General features: G+C 36.9%; 1 protein-coding gene across 1 annotated transcript in view; it reads right to left on the bottom strand.

Annotated features, from left to right (window-relative positions):
- Positions 1-8,441: 8,441 nt before the first annotated feature.
- LOC141708295 (DNA repair protein RAD16-like) overlaps positions 8,442-15,856 on the bottom strand; it is a 40,295-nt gene continuing 32,880 nt past the window's right edge. Inside the window, exons 12-17 of the mRNA XM_074511852.1 lie at positions 15,179-15,397; positions 14,761-14,865; positions 14,519-14,671; positions 9,158-9,246; positions 8,983-9,063; positions 8,442-8,896 (exon numbers count right to left, since the gene is read on the bottom strand). Of these exons, the coding sequence (XP_074367953.1) occupies positions 8,824-8,896; positions 8,983-9,063; positions 9,158-9,246; positions 14,519-14,671; positions 14,761-14,865; positions 15,179-15,397 (720 nt within the window). The 3' untranslated portion in view covers positions 8,442-8,823. The remainder of the gene's footprint in view (positions 8,897-8,982; positions 9,064-9,157; positions 9,247-14,518; positions 14,672-14,760; positions 14,866-15,178; positions 15,398-15,856) is intronic.

Genomic DNA, 15,856 nt, shown 5'->3' with positions numbered 1-15,856 from the left:
CGTTCCCGATTTACAAGATTGATTTTTAAAATGATTTTTTCGACGATCCGACCGTACGGATGTTAAGATATATCGATTTTAGTCATATGAAAAAATTATTAAAAAATTTAAAATTCATCTTGAACGTCAGGATTAGAAAAGTCTGGTTAAAGTACCCCTCCCGACAACGAGACTCGTTCCCGATTTACAAGATCGATTTTTAAAATGATTTTTTCGATGATCCGACCGTACGGATGTTAAGATATATCGATTTTAGTCATATGAAAAAATTATTAAAAAATTTGAAATTCATCTTGCACGTCAGGATTAGAAAAATCCGATAAAAGTACCCCTCCCGACAACGAGACTCGTTCCCGATTTACAAGATTGATTTTTAAAATGATTTTTTCGACGATCCGACCGTACGGATGTTAAGATATATCGATTTTAGTCATATGAAAAAATTATTAAAAAATTTGAAGTTCATCTTGCACGTCAGGATTAGAAAAATCCGATAAAAGTACCCCTCCCGACAACGAGACTCGTTCCCGATTTACAAGATTGATTTTTAAAATGATTTTTTCGACGATCCGACCGTACGGATGTTAAGATATATCGATTTTAGTCATATGAAAAAATTATTAAAAAATTTAAAATTCATCTTGAACGTCAGGATTAGAAAAGTCCGGTTAAAGTACCCCTCCCAACAACGAGACTCGTTCCCGATTTACAAGATTGATTTTTAAAATGATTTTTTCGATGATTCGACCGTACGGATGTTAAGATATATCGATTTTAGTCATATGAAAAAATTATTAAAAAATTTGAAGTTCATCTTGCACGTCAGGATTAGAAAAATCCGATAAAAGTACCCCTCCCAACAACGAGACTCGTTACCGATTTACAAGATTGATTTTTTCGACGATCCGACCGTACGGATGTTAAGATATATCGATTTTAGTCATATGAAAAAATTATTAAAAAATTTAAAATTCATCTTGAACGTCAGGATTAGAAAAATCCGGTAAAAGTACCCCTCCCGACAACGAGACTCGTTCCCGATTTACAAGATTGATTTTTAAAATGATTTTTTCGATGATCCGACCGTACGGATGTTAAGATATATATATTTTAGTCATATAAAAAAATTATTAAAAAATTTGAAATTCATCTTGCACGTCAGGATTAGAAAAATCCGATAAAAGTACCCCTCCCGACAACGAGACTCGTTCCCGATTTACAAGATTGATTTTTAAAATGATTTTTTCGACGATCCGACCGTACGGATGTTAAGATATATTGATTTTAGTCATATGAAAAAATTATTAAAAAATTTGAAATTCATCTTGCACGTCAGGATTAGAAAAATCCGGTAAAAGCACAACTCCCTAAAACAAGATTCGTTGCTGATTAACGAAATGATTTTTTGGACGATCCAACCGTACGGATATTAAAATATATTGATTTTAGCCATGTAAAAAAATAATTAAAAATTTCAAAATTTATCTTGCTTGACTTTATAAGAAAAATGAGGTAAAGGTACAACTCCGTGAAACAAGATTCATTGCTGATTGACAACATAGTTTTTTAAAATAATTTTTTGGACGATCCAACCGTACGGATGTTAAAATATATTTATTTTATCCATGTAAAATTCATCTTGCATGTCAGGATTAGAAAATTCTAGTAAAACTTACACTCCCGACAACGAGACTCGCTCCCGATTCACAAGATTATTTTTTAAAATGGTTTTTTCGAAGATCCAACCGTACGGATGTTAAGATATATCAATTTTAGTCAAAAGAAAAAATTATTAACAAATTTGAAATTAATCTTGCATGTCAGGATTAGAAAAATCCAGTAAAACTACGATAAATATAATTAAAATACGACAAATATAATTAAACTACGACAAATATAATTAAGTATAATACGATAAATATATAATACGATAAATATAATTAAAATATTAAAAAAAATTATAAATTAAAATATTTATTAAATTATTTTCCCATTATCACCCAATTTTTCCATTCCCTCCAATGAAATTTCATTTCCCCCTTCCTCCAAATTTCATTTCCCCCCTTATCTCTCTCTTTTTTCCTTTAATTCATTTTTTGTGTGATCCCCCAATTTCCCTTTCCCTTTCCCATCTTATCTCTGACCGCCTTCATCTCCCTCATTGTTCCTCTGCCACTCTTCTATCTCCGGTTTCTTACCTTTTTATTTTCAAAATCACATCGATTAAGCCCAGCCCATTCCCTACTCTCACCAACCTGACCCGAAATCCCCTCTCAGTCTCCTCCATTTCACCCTAACTCGAAACCCTCGAAACCGCCACAATCGCCGTCATTGGAACCAGCTCCGTCGCCTCCGTCGCCGCCATTGTCGTCATTGGAACCAGCCCCGAGTTTGAGAGTCGTGGTTAGGATTTTGGGGATTTTGTTAGGGTTTTATGATTTGGAGGAGTGGAAGGATGTTAAATTAGGGTTCAAGATGCTCATTAAATTCTTCATTGATAGACGTCCCAAGGTATTTATATTTTCACAATTTACAATTTGTATTTTTTCAATTTGCTCTGTTAAGCTCAAATGAAATGAAATATGGTATCATGATTGATGTTTTTTAGCTTTAATTCTAATGTCTTTTGTGTTTGTTAGGCAATTGTAGTTTTTTAGTTGCATTTAGTTTAATTTGTTACAAATGTTAGCTGTGGAGGACTGGAGGTGCAGATATGAAGAGGCTGAGAAAGAAGCTGAGAAAGGCTTGACACTTCTGCTAGAGTGGGGAAGTCCATGGGACAAGAGAATGTCATGGGAAGGATGGATTGCTCGGGCTAGAGTTTTGTTGATGAAGGCCAAGAAGAAATCTTGGCCACAGACTTCTTGGTGTATACTCAATTTGGGCCTTGTCAGGTAAAAGCCTGTAACTGCTCCTGTTAAATTGTTGTAATTCTAATAATCTAAGAGATGCAAGCTTTAATGTAAGCTAGTCTGCAAGAACATTATAAACTATTGTCAACTTATAACTTAGTATGTTTGCATATTTTGATTATGTGTTTCCTTGTTCCAAATTCTGATACATTATGTTTAGCTTCTTTGAATTGAAAACATATGATTGTCGTTGCGTCGGTCTTAAATTTGATCTCTCTCTCTCTCTGGGTAAAACTTGGGTGGTCTATTTTAATGGCAGAAATGTGCTGCTAGAGTTGTGTTGAATTAAAACAAAAACTGCGATACATGCTGCGAGTTGGGTTCTTTTTTTATGTTAAATGATATTTGAGTCGTGAATAGTATAAAAGGAGCATGCACTGATTGTAATTATATGCTGGTTATTTTTTTCTGTTGTAGGTTCTTAAATGTGCTCAAGATTGTGTTGTGAATGTTGAAAATGATGGGTGATTTATCAGCCGCAAAATCATCAAATTTATTGCATTGTGTGCTTGCCACTAACCATTAGTTTTGACATTCAAGTTTGGTTATAGGCATAGCAGAACACATATAATATTAATCTATATTCCTCTGAATAATAGCACAATTTAGTTGGTAATCATCTTACACATACTTATGTCAAGCCATGTGTTGTGTGTGTGCTCACAACCACTGCTAAAAAAGGGACTGGGGAACCTAAATAATTCCTGTAATATGCTGTAGAATTGTGCGTACTGATTTCATTAAGAACACCAGCTGCTACAACACAGAACTTCCATCCTGATCTGCTATTAGGAGAATGAGGGTTTGGGAGGGTGTACAAAGGACAGATAACACACACTAGTAAAGTAATTATTTTGTTTCTTCTTCCTCCATCTGTGCACCAATTTTTTTCAATCTTAACTCTGCTTTTGGTTGTGTCCTTCACATTGTCGCAGTGAAGCAACTTGACATAAATGGATATCAAGGAAATCGAGAGTTCCTAGCAGAGGTTTTGACACTTAGTATTGTTCACCATCCAAACCTTGTCAATCTTTTGGGATATTGTGCTGATGGCCAACAAAGAATCTTAGTCTACGAATACATGCCAAATGGTTCCTTAGAAAATCACCTTGTAGGTAAGATTCTGAACTTGGATTGCATTTATTTGAATTACGTCTCTATTTAATAAGCACTGATCCATTCTGTAATCTTCATTTTGTATTGAACACGTTCTTAGACTCGTAGATTATCAATTCATCCTTATTATATATTTACATGATTTGTTACACAACTTTATGTTTTTTATTTATTATTTGCAGAGTTCAGCATTGCAGCTATACAATGGTTATAAAGCATCTGAATTGAAATATTCAGATGGTTAGAGATTGGAAGTAATGGTCAAGACTTAAAGTTTCCCCCGCTAAGAGAGCTGGTAGAATCAAAGGTGGGCAATAGCTAAGGACTAGCCAAGGTGACAGAGCCCCATATAAATCAGTTTTATATAACCAGAAGTGGAAAGCTGCTTCTGAAGTTAGTAACATTCTATTTATTGATGAAGCTTATTATGGAGCCAGTTTAATGCATTTTAAAGAACTGGACCTAATTGGCGTGAAAGTGAATTTTACTGGTAAGTACCAACTTGTTGGTGAATTTTAATGAAATTTTGTTGTACTTGTAATTCTTGTAGAGAACCTTTGTATTGTAAATTTAATTTCAATTGTGAAATAACAATTGAATTATCATTATATAATTTTATTTTAAAATTGGTTTATTTTAAATAATGAGATTAATTTTATAAACAATTGTGTGAAAGTCACTTAAAAATGATAAAAACCGTTTGTATGTCTCACTGCACATATTTTTTTTTAAAAAAACTGTTGTCTTTTGATATTCTTTGCAACAGTTTAAATTTTTTTCACTATTGTCTTTTAAAAAAATATTCAGAAAAGAAGTTTATAAACTGTTGTTTATGCTAATATTAAATAAGTTAACAACAATGGTTTTTCTACAAAACCATTGTTGTTAAGTTAGGTAGACAACAGTTGAATAAAGAAACAGTTGTTTTAATAAAGTTCCAACAATGGTTAATAAAGAGTAACTGTTGTGCTTTATTGATTGTAACCAGTATTGAAAAACCTTGTTGAATCTCCCTTATTACAACTGTATTAACAACCGTTGTCCAACCATCGATCACACGAGTGTTGGATAGACAACGGAAATTCTACCTGTCAGACAACGAAAAAAAACAGTTGTATAATTGCATTGGTGTTTTGCATAAAACACACGTGTGCTAGGTGCAATTCCTCTTTGCTCGGCCTTATCATCGTTGCACCAGATAAGGGCTTACTTAATGCATTTTGCTCAAGCCTAGCTAGAATTTTTTGGCAATCCTGTGGTAGCTTCTTCAAAATTCACCAAACATTCCACGGCCTGTTCGGCAATACATCCTTCGGGGTGAGCCGCGTTTCATACATATCTCTTAAATACCTTCATGTATCTCTCGAAAGGATACATCCAACGTAGAAATATTGGCCCGCAAAGCTTAACTTCTCTCACAAGATGAATTGAGAGATGGATCATCACATTGAAGAAAGAAGGGGAAGTGTTTTTTCAGCTGGCATAATGTTTCCACCAACTGAGATTGCATATTTTCCAATTTGTCGACATCGATAACTTTACTAAAAATTGCCTTGAAGAATAAGCAAAACCTTATTATTGTGCACCTGACTTTTTTGCAGTACTGACCGAAGAGTAATTGGAAGCAAATAATGCAATATCGTGTGACAATCATGAGATTTCATTCCAGCAAGCCGAAGTTTTTCCATATTTACCAAGTTCTTTATATTTGAACAAAGTCCATCTGGTAACTTCATATTAAGAAAGGATGAGCAAACAGTTTTTTTCTCTGCATTCAACAAGTTCCATGACGCCAACGGTACCTTCTCTCTTTTTTCGGAGGTTTTTGGCCTCAGCTCCGTTCTTATTCCCATTGCAGCCATATCAAGACGGACAGACTCTCTATCTTTTATCTTTCCTGGAATATTTTGGAATATTTAACAAAGTTCCAAGTAAAGCTTCACATATATTTTTCTCGATGTGCATCACATCGAGAACATGTCTAACCGGTAAAAACTTCCAATACTCAAGTTGGAAGAATATAGAGACCTTCTTCCAAACAGGTCGAGCTTCACCTTTCTTCCATCGAGGTTGGCGTTGTGTCTTACCAAAGACATGTCCCCTCCAATATCGTACTCTTTCACGGCTTGATGGACCCTCATTGGCTGATAAGGGGACCTTCTTACCCTTCGGACATGGGTAGGCAGTCTATATCGGGAGCCTTCTTCTTCATGTGAAGCGTCATTACCTGATGATTCGGAGGATAAGGTTCTTCGGACCCTACGAGGAGGACGCTCTCCATATCGAAGGGTGTTTTAGCTAGGATAAGAGTCTTGGGAATACTCCTCTTGTGAGTTTGGTTGGGAACGTTCAGGAGAGGGATATCGTGCGGAATGTCCAGTATGAGATCCGGACACTACTTCACGGTAATAGGGGTGATAGACTCCCTATTGATTTGCAGCCATTTGGGCCAACAAATAATCCATATGTTGTTGCATATAGTTCTGTTGAGCTCTCAAGTTGGACAACATACTATGCGTAGGAGAATTGTTAGGTGTTTCAGAGGAATTCCAATAGGTGTGGGATTCGTTATCTGATCCGTTACTCATTCTTTTCTGTTGTTTGGAATGAGAAAGAGGGTGTCTTTGTGGTGTGGTGGTTAGTATTCTTTGTTAGATCCCCGACGGTGGCGCCAAACTGATAGCTATGATTTGGGTTTTGGTTTTGGTCCGTAAGAATTGTATTCTTCTATTTTGGTTGTCTTGTTGCGTCCGTACCTCTCATCTCTTTCTTTTTTTTCTTTTATCCCTCCCTACTAGCCAGTTGTCCTCTATGTTAGTACTTAGGTGACTGTCACGGGCTAGTGGGACACGTGGAGGATAGAGAAGTGAGATAACAGGACACGTGGCATGCAAGGGGAGGAAGAAAAATGACATGAGGTGTAAATAAAAGAAATAGAGGATAAGATTGCGACTAAGCCAACGGTATCTGTAGCTATTCTTACGGAGGCTGGTCCTACGACTACCGAGTGCATGGTGGTGCCTTCGGAGGTGTAAGCCCTTCGGCTTTCTATTGTATTGCGAATGAAAAAGAATGGGTTGTAAGGGTTTACTAATCCATAAGCGTATAACAATATACCATCAGTAAGGTTTGCCTTACTCTTAGCGATCATTTTCCTCTTTATGGTGTTCGATACTAAATAGTTAACACGTGTTAATGTGTTATTACTTTCTTAAGATTGCGCTCGGTGAAAACAATTTTAGCGTGAGAACATGTTCTGCACTTCCCTAACACATTCTCACAATAAAACTGGTCTTCTCTGAACGCGATTCTACTTTCTTTTTCATGGTCATGTCATAACAAAGTACCTAGATATTTCCATTACACCTATATACATTCGACGGCATACACCTAATCATTCAATCTTTAATTCAAAATACTCTCTCTGTCCCCTTTTACATTTCTCGTTTGAAAAAAAAATTATCCCGGGTACTATGAACCTAATCTACTCTTTTAATTATTAATTATCTGCGCCTTTTTAAGTATGGATCATTTCTCATAAATAAAAGGAGGTAGAGCCAATAAAAAAAATTCGATTCATCCCTCGAGTTGAATACCTCAAATAGTTGTTTAAAAAAGTCGAGTTGTCCCTGTCAGGATATCAAGTACTATTAAACAAAATTTATTATAGATAACACAAATACACAATTATGAACATATTAAGTAAATTCCTGACCGGGTCGTCCACCGGTTAAGTAAATAACTATAGCTTGTTGATGATCCCTAAGTATTATCTCGGGGCCAGAGGAAGCAACTCGCCTATAAAAAATTGCTGAAACGGAGGTTTGATCCCTGAGCTCATAAACCATTCTATTGAAATGATAAACGCAAAGATTTATTGCTTAATTCAGTGATATTAAAGGCCATCTTCTTCTATCAGATGGTCATTCGCCTCCAAATTGTGAGATTAAGAGCCAATTTTCAGCATTCCGTTTTCCATAAAAACGAAAAAAAAGAAGCACCTAAGTATCTATCAGATATAGTGGGCAATTCTATGAAAGAGGTTTCGGGAGCCATGATGCATGCCAATTTCATACGACCAGGTGGAGTGTACAAGATCTGCCTATTGGCTTATGTCGAGATATCGATTCATCCACAAAACAATTAGAAGAGATGTCAACCGTCATCTGTATCTGAAAGCTTAATGATCCGAGAAATGATAATGATGACTACGATACAAAGAATGTCGAAGTAGAGCTAACTTGGAGAAAGTAAAGTTGTCTTTGCCCCTTTCAGAAAAGGAAGATTGAGCAATATAGCTTCCAAATAGCCCAAAGCTGTTGTCTGAGCTCATAGGGATTAGTTAGCTTTCAGAATGGCCTTCTTTTTTGTCACAAAGCGGTATACACTAAAAAGAATGTTTGGTTGGAGAAAGTTTCATTTCAGAGCCACAGAATATCTCATTCCGAGGTCTTAGCCGAGGCTTAAGTATCATTTGCTTGATACTGACCGGGAGGGCTGAAGAGATGTCGAAGTACAGTGAGAGGTGACCGGAAAGACATCAATACATGGATAAATGGTGAAGAAAAAACACTTCAAATATAAGAAATACTAGAAGAAAATGCAAATATTGACAGAAAGTTAACAGAAATAATTAAATCTGTGAACCTTCCTATAATCTTTTTATCATTTGAGGACCTCCTGCACTTCAATTGTGCAGGGGTATCAGCCAAAAAGAAAAAGTTAACAGTACAAATTTACAACACTAGTCAGAAAAGGTACAACAAGCAACAAGCTTTCTATGCCATTACAGAATTTATGCTTCAAACAGAAATTTCATATCGTCCTCAGTTAATCTTCCCAGTCCATTGGATGAGCCAACAATGGTCCTGTAAAAAGGCAGAACATAATGATTAGCTGATTTAGATTGAGCAATGATTTTTAACATTTGAGAATTCCTTGAATAGATAGGTACCCTTCAAATACTAGTTCCTTTTCTTCTTGTACTTTCAAAATTCTTTCTTCGATGGTGCCTTCTGTTATGAACCTGACAACCCTACACATTTTCATACAAGCGATTTAGGATAAGAGTTGCACAATATAATAAACACTGATATGCAAGCAACTACATATATAGCCATGGTACTTGCCTCGTAGGTTTAAATTGCCCAATTCTATGTATTCTGTCTTGGGCCTGTCGCTCAACATCAGGATTCCACCATGGATCCATCAAGAATACCTGCACGAGTCAAAGACCAAAACACACCAAGCCTTCCTCTCAGTAGGATCATAGCCAAAAAAAGAAAGAAAGACAAGCCTCTATATGGTTGCACTTGAGATTTAGCAATATAATATTCTCTTACATGTGATGCCATTGTGAGATTAAGTGCAACCCCTCCTGTTTTAAAGCTCATGAGAAGTAATCTGCAATCAGGAACCTCGGTAAATCTCTTGATGGCAGCATTTCTTGCCTTCGTAGTCATAGTTGTTGGAAACGTAGATGGGCCTAGAAACAAATATTAATACTTTGTATAAACATAAACACACACCTGTATAACACAACACTTATATTTATTTCACTCACAATAAAAATAACAACTTTTCTTTCACACAAAAGCTTCAGCCTTTTCTTTTCTCTCTCAAGAGCTACAGCTCTATTCTTTTCCTCTCTACAATATTTTACTTCTTTTCCACTCGGTGTATTTTTGAATACAAGAGAGCTGTTACTATTTATAGTCTTAATCTCATGCATTCATGTCATGCCTTACATCACCATTATTAACTTCCATGTTTTCTTGCCAGCCTTGTATCTGTAGAATTCAAAGGATAGCCTACCTTTATTCCAGGAGCTCTTCTGGTTAGCCTACCTTATTTTCCGGATGATATAGCTGGTGTCTTGACTTCATGCAGGTGTCTTAGACACGTATTCTTCTTATCTGGCCACAGGGTTACTCACCAAGCACCGACTATCCAGAAGGTGTAAATACTAGATAACATGTTTGACTTCTTCATGTACGGCTGCTACTATCCATACTACAAACTAGTATAGTTTAATAACTATAATTATTTATTATACATATATTTTAAGAGAGTTTGAAATTCTAACACTCCCCCTCAAACTCGACTTTTCATTCCGAGCTTATTCTTCATTCTTTGAAATGTATCCGGCTTCAATGGCTTTGTAAAAATATCCGCTAAATTTTCTTCCGTCCTGCAGTGTACCAATTCCACAATTTTGTCGTTCACCTGTTCTCGAAGAAAATGATATTTAATATTGATGTGTTTGCTTCGACTGTGGGACACTGGATTTTTCGCGAGTGAGATAGCAGATTTATTATCCACATAGATTTTAACCGAATCATCTTTTACGAGATTTAACTCGCCCAATATGTAGCCTAGCCACATAGCTTGACATGCGCATGCTGCTGCTGCCATATACTCCGCCTCACATGTTGAGAGAGCAACTGTTTGTTGCTTCTTCGATGACCACGAAAATATTCCCGAACCAATATGAAAAACATAACCAGAAGTGCTTTTCCCGTCATCCAAGTCACCACCATAATCACTGTCTGAGTAGCCAACTAATTTTGAATCCTGAGAGTGTGTGTAAAAAAAGACCATGATCAAGTGTACCTTTTATGTACCTCAAAATTCTTTTAGCTGCCATGATGTGATCTTGCTTTGGCTTCTCCATGTACCTACTAACCAGTCCCACTGCATACATTATATCTGGACGAGTGAAAGTTAGGTACCTCAGACTTCCAACCAAACTTTTGAACAATGTCGGATTTACCGACTCCCTTGTTGAATCAATTCTGAGCTTTATGCTAGCTTCAGTTGGTGTGCTCACCGGCTTGCATTCTTCCATTCTGAATTTCTTTAAAATCTCCTCGGCATATTTTTTCTGCGACATAAAAATTCCATCTTTGCTTTGCTTCACCTCGACTCCAAGAAAGTAAGACATTTGACCAATATCTGTCATCTCAAATTCGTTAGTCATAACTTTTTTAAAATCATCGAACATACCAGGGTTGTTTCCAGTGAAGATCATGTCATCTACGTATAAGCAAACGATCATAATATCTCCCCCTGAATTTGTTTTTGTGTAGAGAGCATGCTCGTATGGACTCTTCACAAAACCATTTTTCTGAAAGTATTCATCAACCCTTGTGTTCCATGCTCGTGGGGCTTGTTTCAATCCGTACAATGCTTTCTTCAGTCTGTAGACTTTATTTTCTTGGCTTTTTCGAACATATCCTGGAGGCTGCTCAATATAGACTTCTTCTTCGAGGTAACCATTCAAGAATGCTGACTTGACATCCATCTGAAAAATCTTCCACTGATTCTGAGCTGCAATTGCTGTAAGAAGTCTTATAGTATCAACTCTTGCAACTGGAGCGAACACCTCATCATAGTCAATGCCATATCTCTGTTTGTAGCCTTTAGCCACCAATCTTGCCTTGTACTTTTCAACTTCACCATCTTGATTGGTCTTTGTCTTGTAGACCCATTTGACACCAATGGCTTTGTGTCCTTCTGGAAGATCTGTGAGCTCCCAGGTATCATTCTTCTTGATTGCACCAATTTCGTCATCCATGGCTTTGTTCCATTTGCTTTCTTCAGAAGCTTCCTCAAATGTAACTGGATCACATTCAGTCATTAAACAAAATAAAGAATAATCAAATGTTGTTTGTACCGGACTTGTTGCTTCATAGATATTATCCAGACTCCGCATCTTCCTTGGTGCTCCCCCTGAACTGTTGCTTCCTCCTGTTGATGGTGTTGATGCGGGAGTTTGTTGATTTGGACTTTGTGGAGGTGTTGGATCATCATTTCCGTCATCTTCAATATTGGGGTCATCATCGTCATCATCATCATTATTAAAGAACAAACCTCTAACTTTTCTTTCTTCATCACTCCATCTCCAGTAATCTGATTCATCAAATTCAACATCTCGAGAAATGATTAAATTCTTCGTTAGTGGATTATACAGTCTGTATGCCTTGCTTCTTTTGTCATATCCGGTAAAGATGCATTTCTCGCCTTTATCATCCAGTTTCTTCCTTTTCTGATCTGGAACATGTGCATATGCAATGCACCCAAAGATTTTTAGATGTCCAACTGATGGTTTGCTACCACTCCATGCTTCATTTGGAGTTTTGTTTCTAACACTTTTTGTTGGACAACGATTCAACAGATAAACAGCACATAACACGGCTTCAGCCCAAAAAGTTCTTGGCATATGCTTTGCTTTCACCATGCTCCTTGCCATGTCAAGAATAGTGCGATTTTTTCTTTCTGCAACGCCATTTTGTTGAGGAGTATACGCCGTTGTCAACTGATGATTGATGCCATGTGCTCTACAGAAACTTCTGAATAAGTTTGAAGTATACTCGCCTCCTCTGTCTGATCTGAGTGTCTTCAAATAATGTCCACTTTGTTTTTCAGCCAGTGCTTTGAACTCCTTGAATTTATCAAGAGCCTCTGCTTTTTCTTTAATGATATATACCCAACTTTTCCTGCTAAAATCATCAATAAATGTTAGGTAATATCTGTTACCTCCGAGTGATGGGATATCAAACGGACCAGCAATATCAGTGTGGACAATCTCCAATGGCCTTCTGGCTCTCCATGATTTTCCAACAGGAAAACTTTGTCTGTGTTGCTTTCCTTTGATACATGCTTCACACAAATTTTCTGGTTCATTAATTTCTGGCAAGCCATCCACCATCTTTGTCTTTGACAATAATTTTAAGCCAGAAAATCCAAGATGACCATATCTTAAATGCCATAACCATGAGTCATTTTTAATGACCGACTTCAAGCACTTCTGCATTTTCGTTTGTATATCAAGTGTAAACAAACGATTCTTTGACATCTCCACATCTGCAATTAATTCTTGATCCCGATTCCTGATGACGAGAGAATTATCCTGCATCTGTATATAATGTCCTTTCTCCACAAGTTGGCCAAGACTGATGATGTTACTTTTCAAAGCAGGTATATGGTAAACATCATTAATAAACTTTTTCTCACCATTCTTCAATACAATCGTAATTGTACCTTTACCTTTGACTGGAATCTTCGATGAATCACCAAACGTAACTTCTCCGCTGATGGTCTCGTCTATCTCCGTAAATAAATCCTTGTGGCCCGTCATGTGGTTGCTCGCACCAGAGTCAAGATACCAAACATTTTTCTTGCTCTCCTCGTCGCCTTTATAAGTGAGGAACATAGCAGTGCCAATATCTTTGTCTTCTTTTGCTGCTGCAAAATGACTTCTTTCTTCCACTTTCGGTGATCTACATTCATAACTGAAATGGCCAAATTTATTACAGTTATAACACTGAAATTGAGATTTATCACCTCGTTGTTGAAATCCACCTCTTCCTCGGCCTCTAAAATTTTGAACACGACCAGATGATTGATAACTTCCCGAATTCTGGCCTCTATTGAAGGACTGCCTTCCTCGTCCTCGTCCACCTCGGTAGCCACCTCTAAAACCACCTCTGCCACGTGCAGAACTGCTACTGCCAGAACTGTCACTGATGGACACCTTACTTTGCAACGCCTTCTCCAAATGGCTTGCACCATCATACTGGTTCATTCGTTGCTCGTGGGCTTGAAGAGAACCTACGAGCTCATCAATGGAAATTGTGGATAGATCTTTTGACTCCTCAATTGATGTAACAACGTAATCAAATTTTCTTGTCAATGAACGGAGCAACTTTTCCATGACCCGGATATCATTAAGACTTTCACCGTTTCTTTTCATCTCGTTTGTCACCGTTTTCAAACGCGTAACAAATTCACCAATATTTTCGGAGCTTTTCATTTTTAAATTTTCGAACTCGCCACGTAGAACTTGGAGCCGCACCTTTGTAACTTTTTCGACACCCTGGAATGATTTCTGCAGAATCTCCCACGCATCTTTTGCTGTTTTTGCTTCAGAAATTTTTTCAAAGGTAGATTCATCAACACCTTGAAAAATTGTGAATAACGCCTTTTTATCTTTTTTACGGGACTCCTTTAACGTCGTCTTCTCGGCATTTGGAAGAGCTGCTTCAGCGGCTGCATCCACGGGCTCGCTATACCCATTTTCCACAGTATCCCAGTTATCGTAAGAACCGAGTAACACCTTCATTTGTATACTCCAGTTCCCATAATTTGTTGCCGTCAATTTTGGAATTTGCGGTTGCATCATATTCGCCATTTTTCCTGAACAGAACCTTGGCTCGGATACCACTTGTTGGAAACGTAGATGGGCCTAGAAACAAATATTAATACTTTGTATAAACATAAACACACACCTGTATAACACAACACTTATATTTATTTCACTCACAATAAAAATAACAACTTTTCTTTCACACAAAAGCTTCAGCCTTTTCTTTTCTCTCTCAAGAGCTACAGCCAAGCCTTCCTCTCAGTAGGATCATAGCCAAAAAAAGAAAGAAAGACAAGCCTCTATATGGTTGCACTTGAGATTTAGCAATATAATATTCTCTTACATGTGATGCCATTGTGAGATTAAGTGCAACCCCTCCTGTTTTAAAGCTCATGAGAAGTAATCTGCAATCAGGAACCTCGGTAAATCTCTTGATGGCAGCATTTCTTGCCTTCGTAGTCATAGTTCCATCCAACTGAACACACTGAACTCCGGACTGCAAAAGGTTTCAACATCAAACAATATTAGTCAGCTTGATGACGAAGCAGATATGAAAAATTATAGCTTGCAAAATTTACCACCCACCTTCCGCAGAGAATAGTGAATCAAGTCCAGAAATGATATGAATTGGCTGAAAACGATTGCTTTTGCAGAGCCATCTCTCTCAACCATAAACCTGATTTCTTCCCTCTATATAATTAAATTAAGCTCATATTAGTAAAGATACTACTATTGACATGAGATATAGGCACAAGTGTTTAGGATATCTGGAGTTTAAATTGATTTTAAGGGTGTGTGGAAGCATCACTGTAGGAAGTAACAAATTATTGCCAACACTGCATTTAGATAAACAAGATCATACTGTCAAGTAAATTTAAATAGTTTAGCAGCTTCCTGTCGTTTCGTCAAAACGGTCATTAACAACCGAAACGTAAGAGTAAAATTGCATTACCGATGAAAATACAGAAAAAGAAAGGTTGTAAAAGGATAATCAACAATTTACCAAAGCTTCTATTTTTGTACTAGTCCGGAAGTCCTCAACCCGAATTCTGTTGAGAATACTTGAGCGCTTAAAACCTTTAATGATCGTTTTAGTATCCTCATCTCCTTGGTCATTCTCTGTACTACAATCTACATTAAGGGGCTCCTTACATGTGGGGCATGAGACTAGTTCAGCGCTGTTCAAACAAGATGTGCAAACGACATGTGAACATGCACTAACCTGAAGTAATTACATAAGCTTTATAAGTAGGCAGAAGATTCTATTAAGAAAACAAACAAGGAGCGATCATAGTCATATCAATATAATGTGTCAATATGATATTATCTTCAGACCAAAGTGTAAAACTACAACCAATAAGCTTTTACTTCTACCAAATTGGAAGGAGGTATAGAGCTTTTGAAAATTACCCGAGTGTGGTTCAGTGATCAAGGTATTTTACATGCAAATCAAGTTAAATGTGTTTTATGAGGGTGCTGAAAGTATCGTTTTGCAGCTGTTAAAAAGACTTTTGCAGAATAGAAGGATATACTTTATATACAAGTGGACATTTACTGTTTTTGACGGATTGTGCTTCTGTCTCTTACAACAAATCAAAATTTGACTGTAGAAGTGTCTTTAAAATGAAGAACTTAAAGACTTCCAATATCCTTCTTATATATTGATTGTGCAGATCCATTG

The sequence above is a fragment of the Apium graveolens genome, chromosome 2, assembly GCF_009905375.1.
Source record: "Apium graveolens cultivar Ventura chromosome 2, ASM990537v1, whole genome shotgun sequence".
Lineage (NCBI taxonomy): Eukaryota > Viridiplantae > Streptophyta > Magnoliopsida > Apiales > Apiaceae > Apium > Apium graveolens.
Note: the sequence above shows the minus strand (reverse complement) of the source record. Positions and strands in the feature narration are given on the sequence as shown.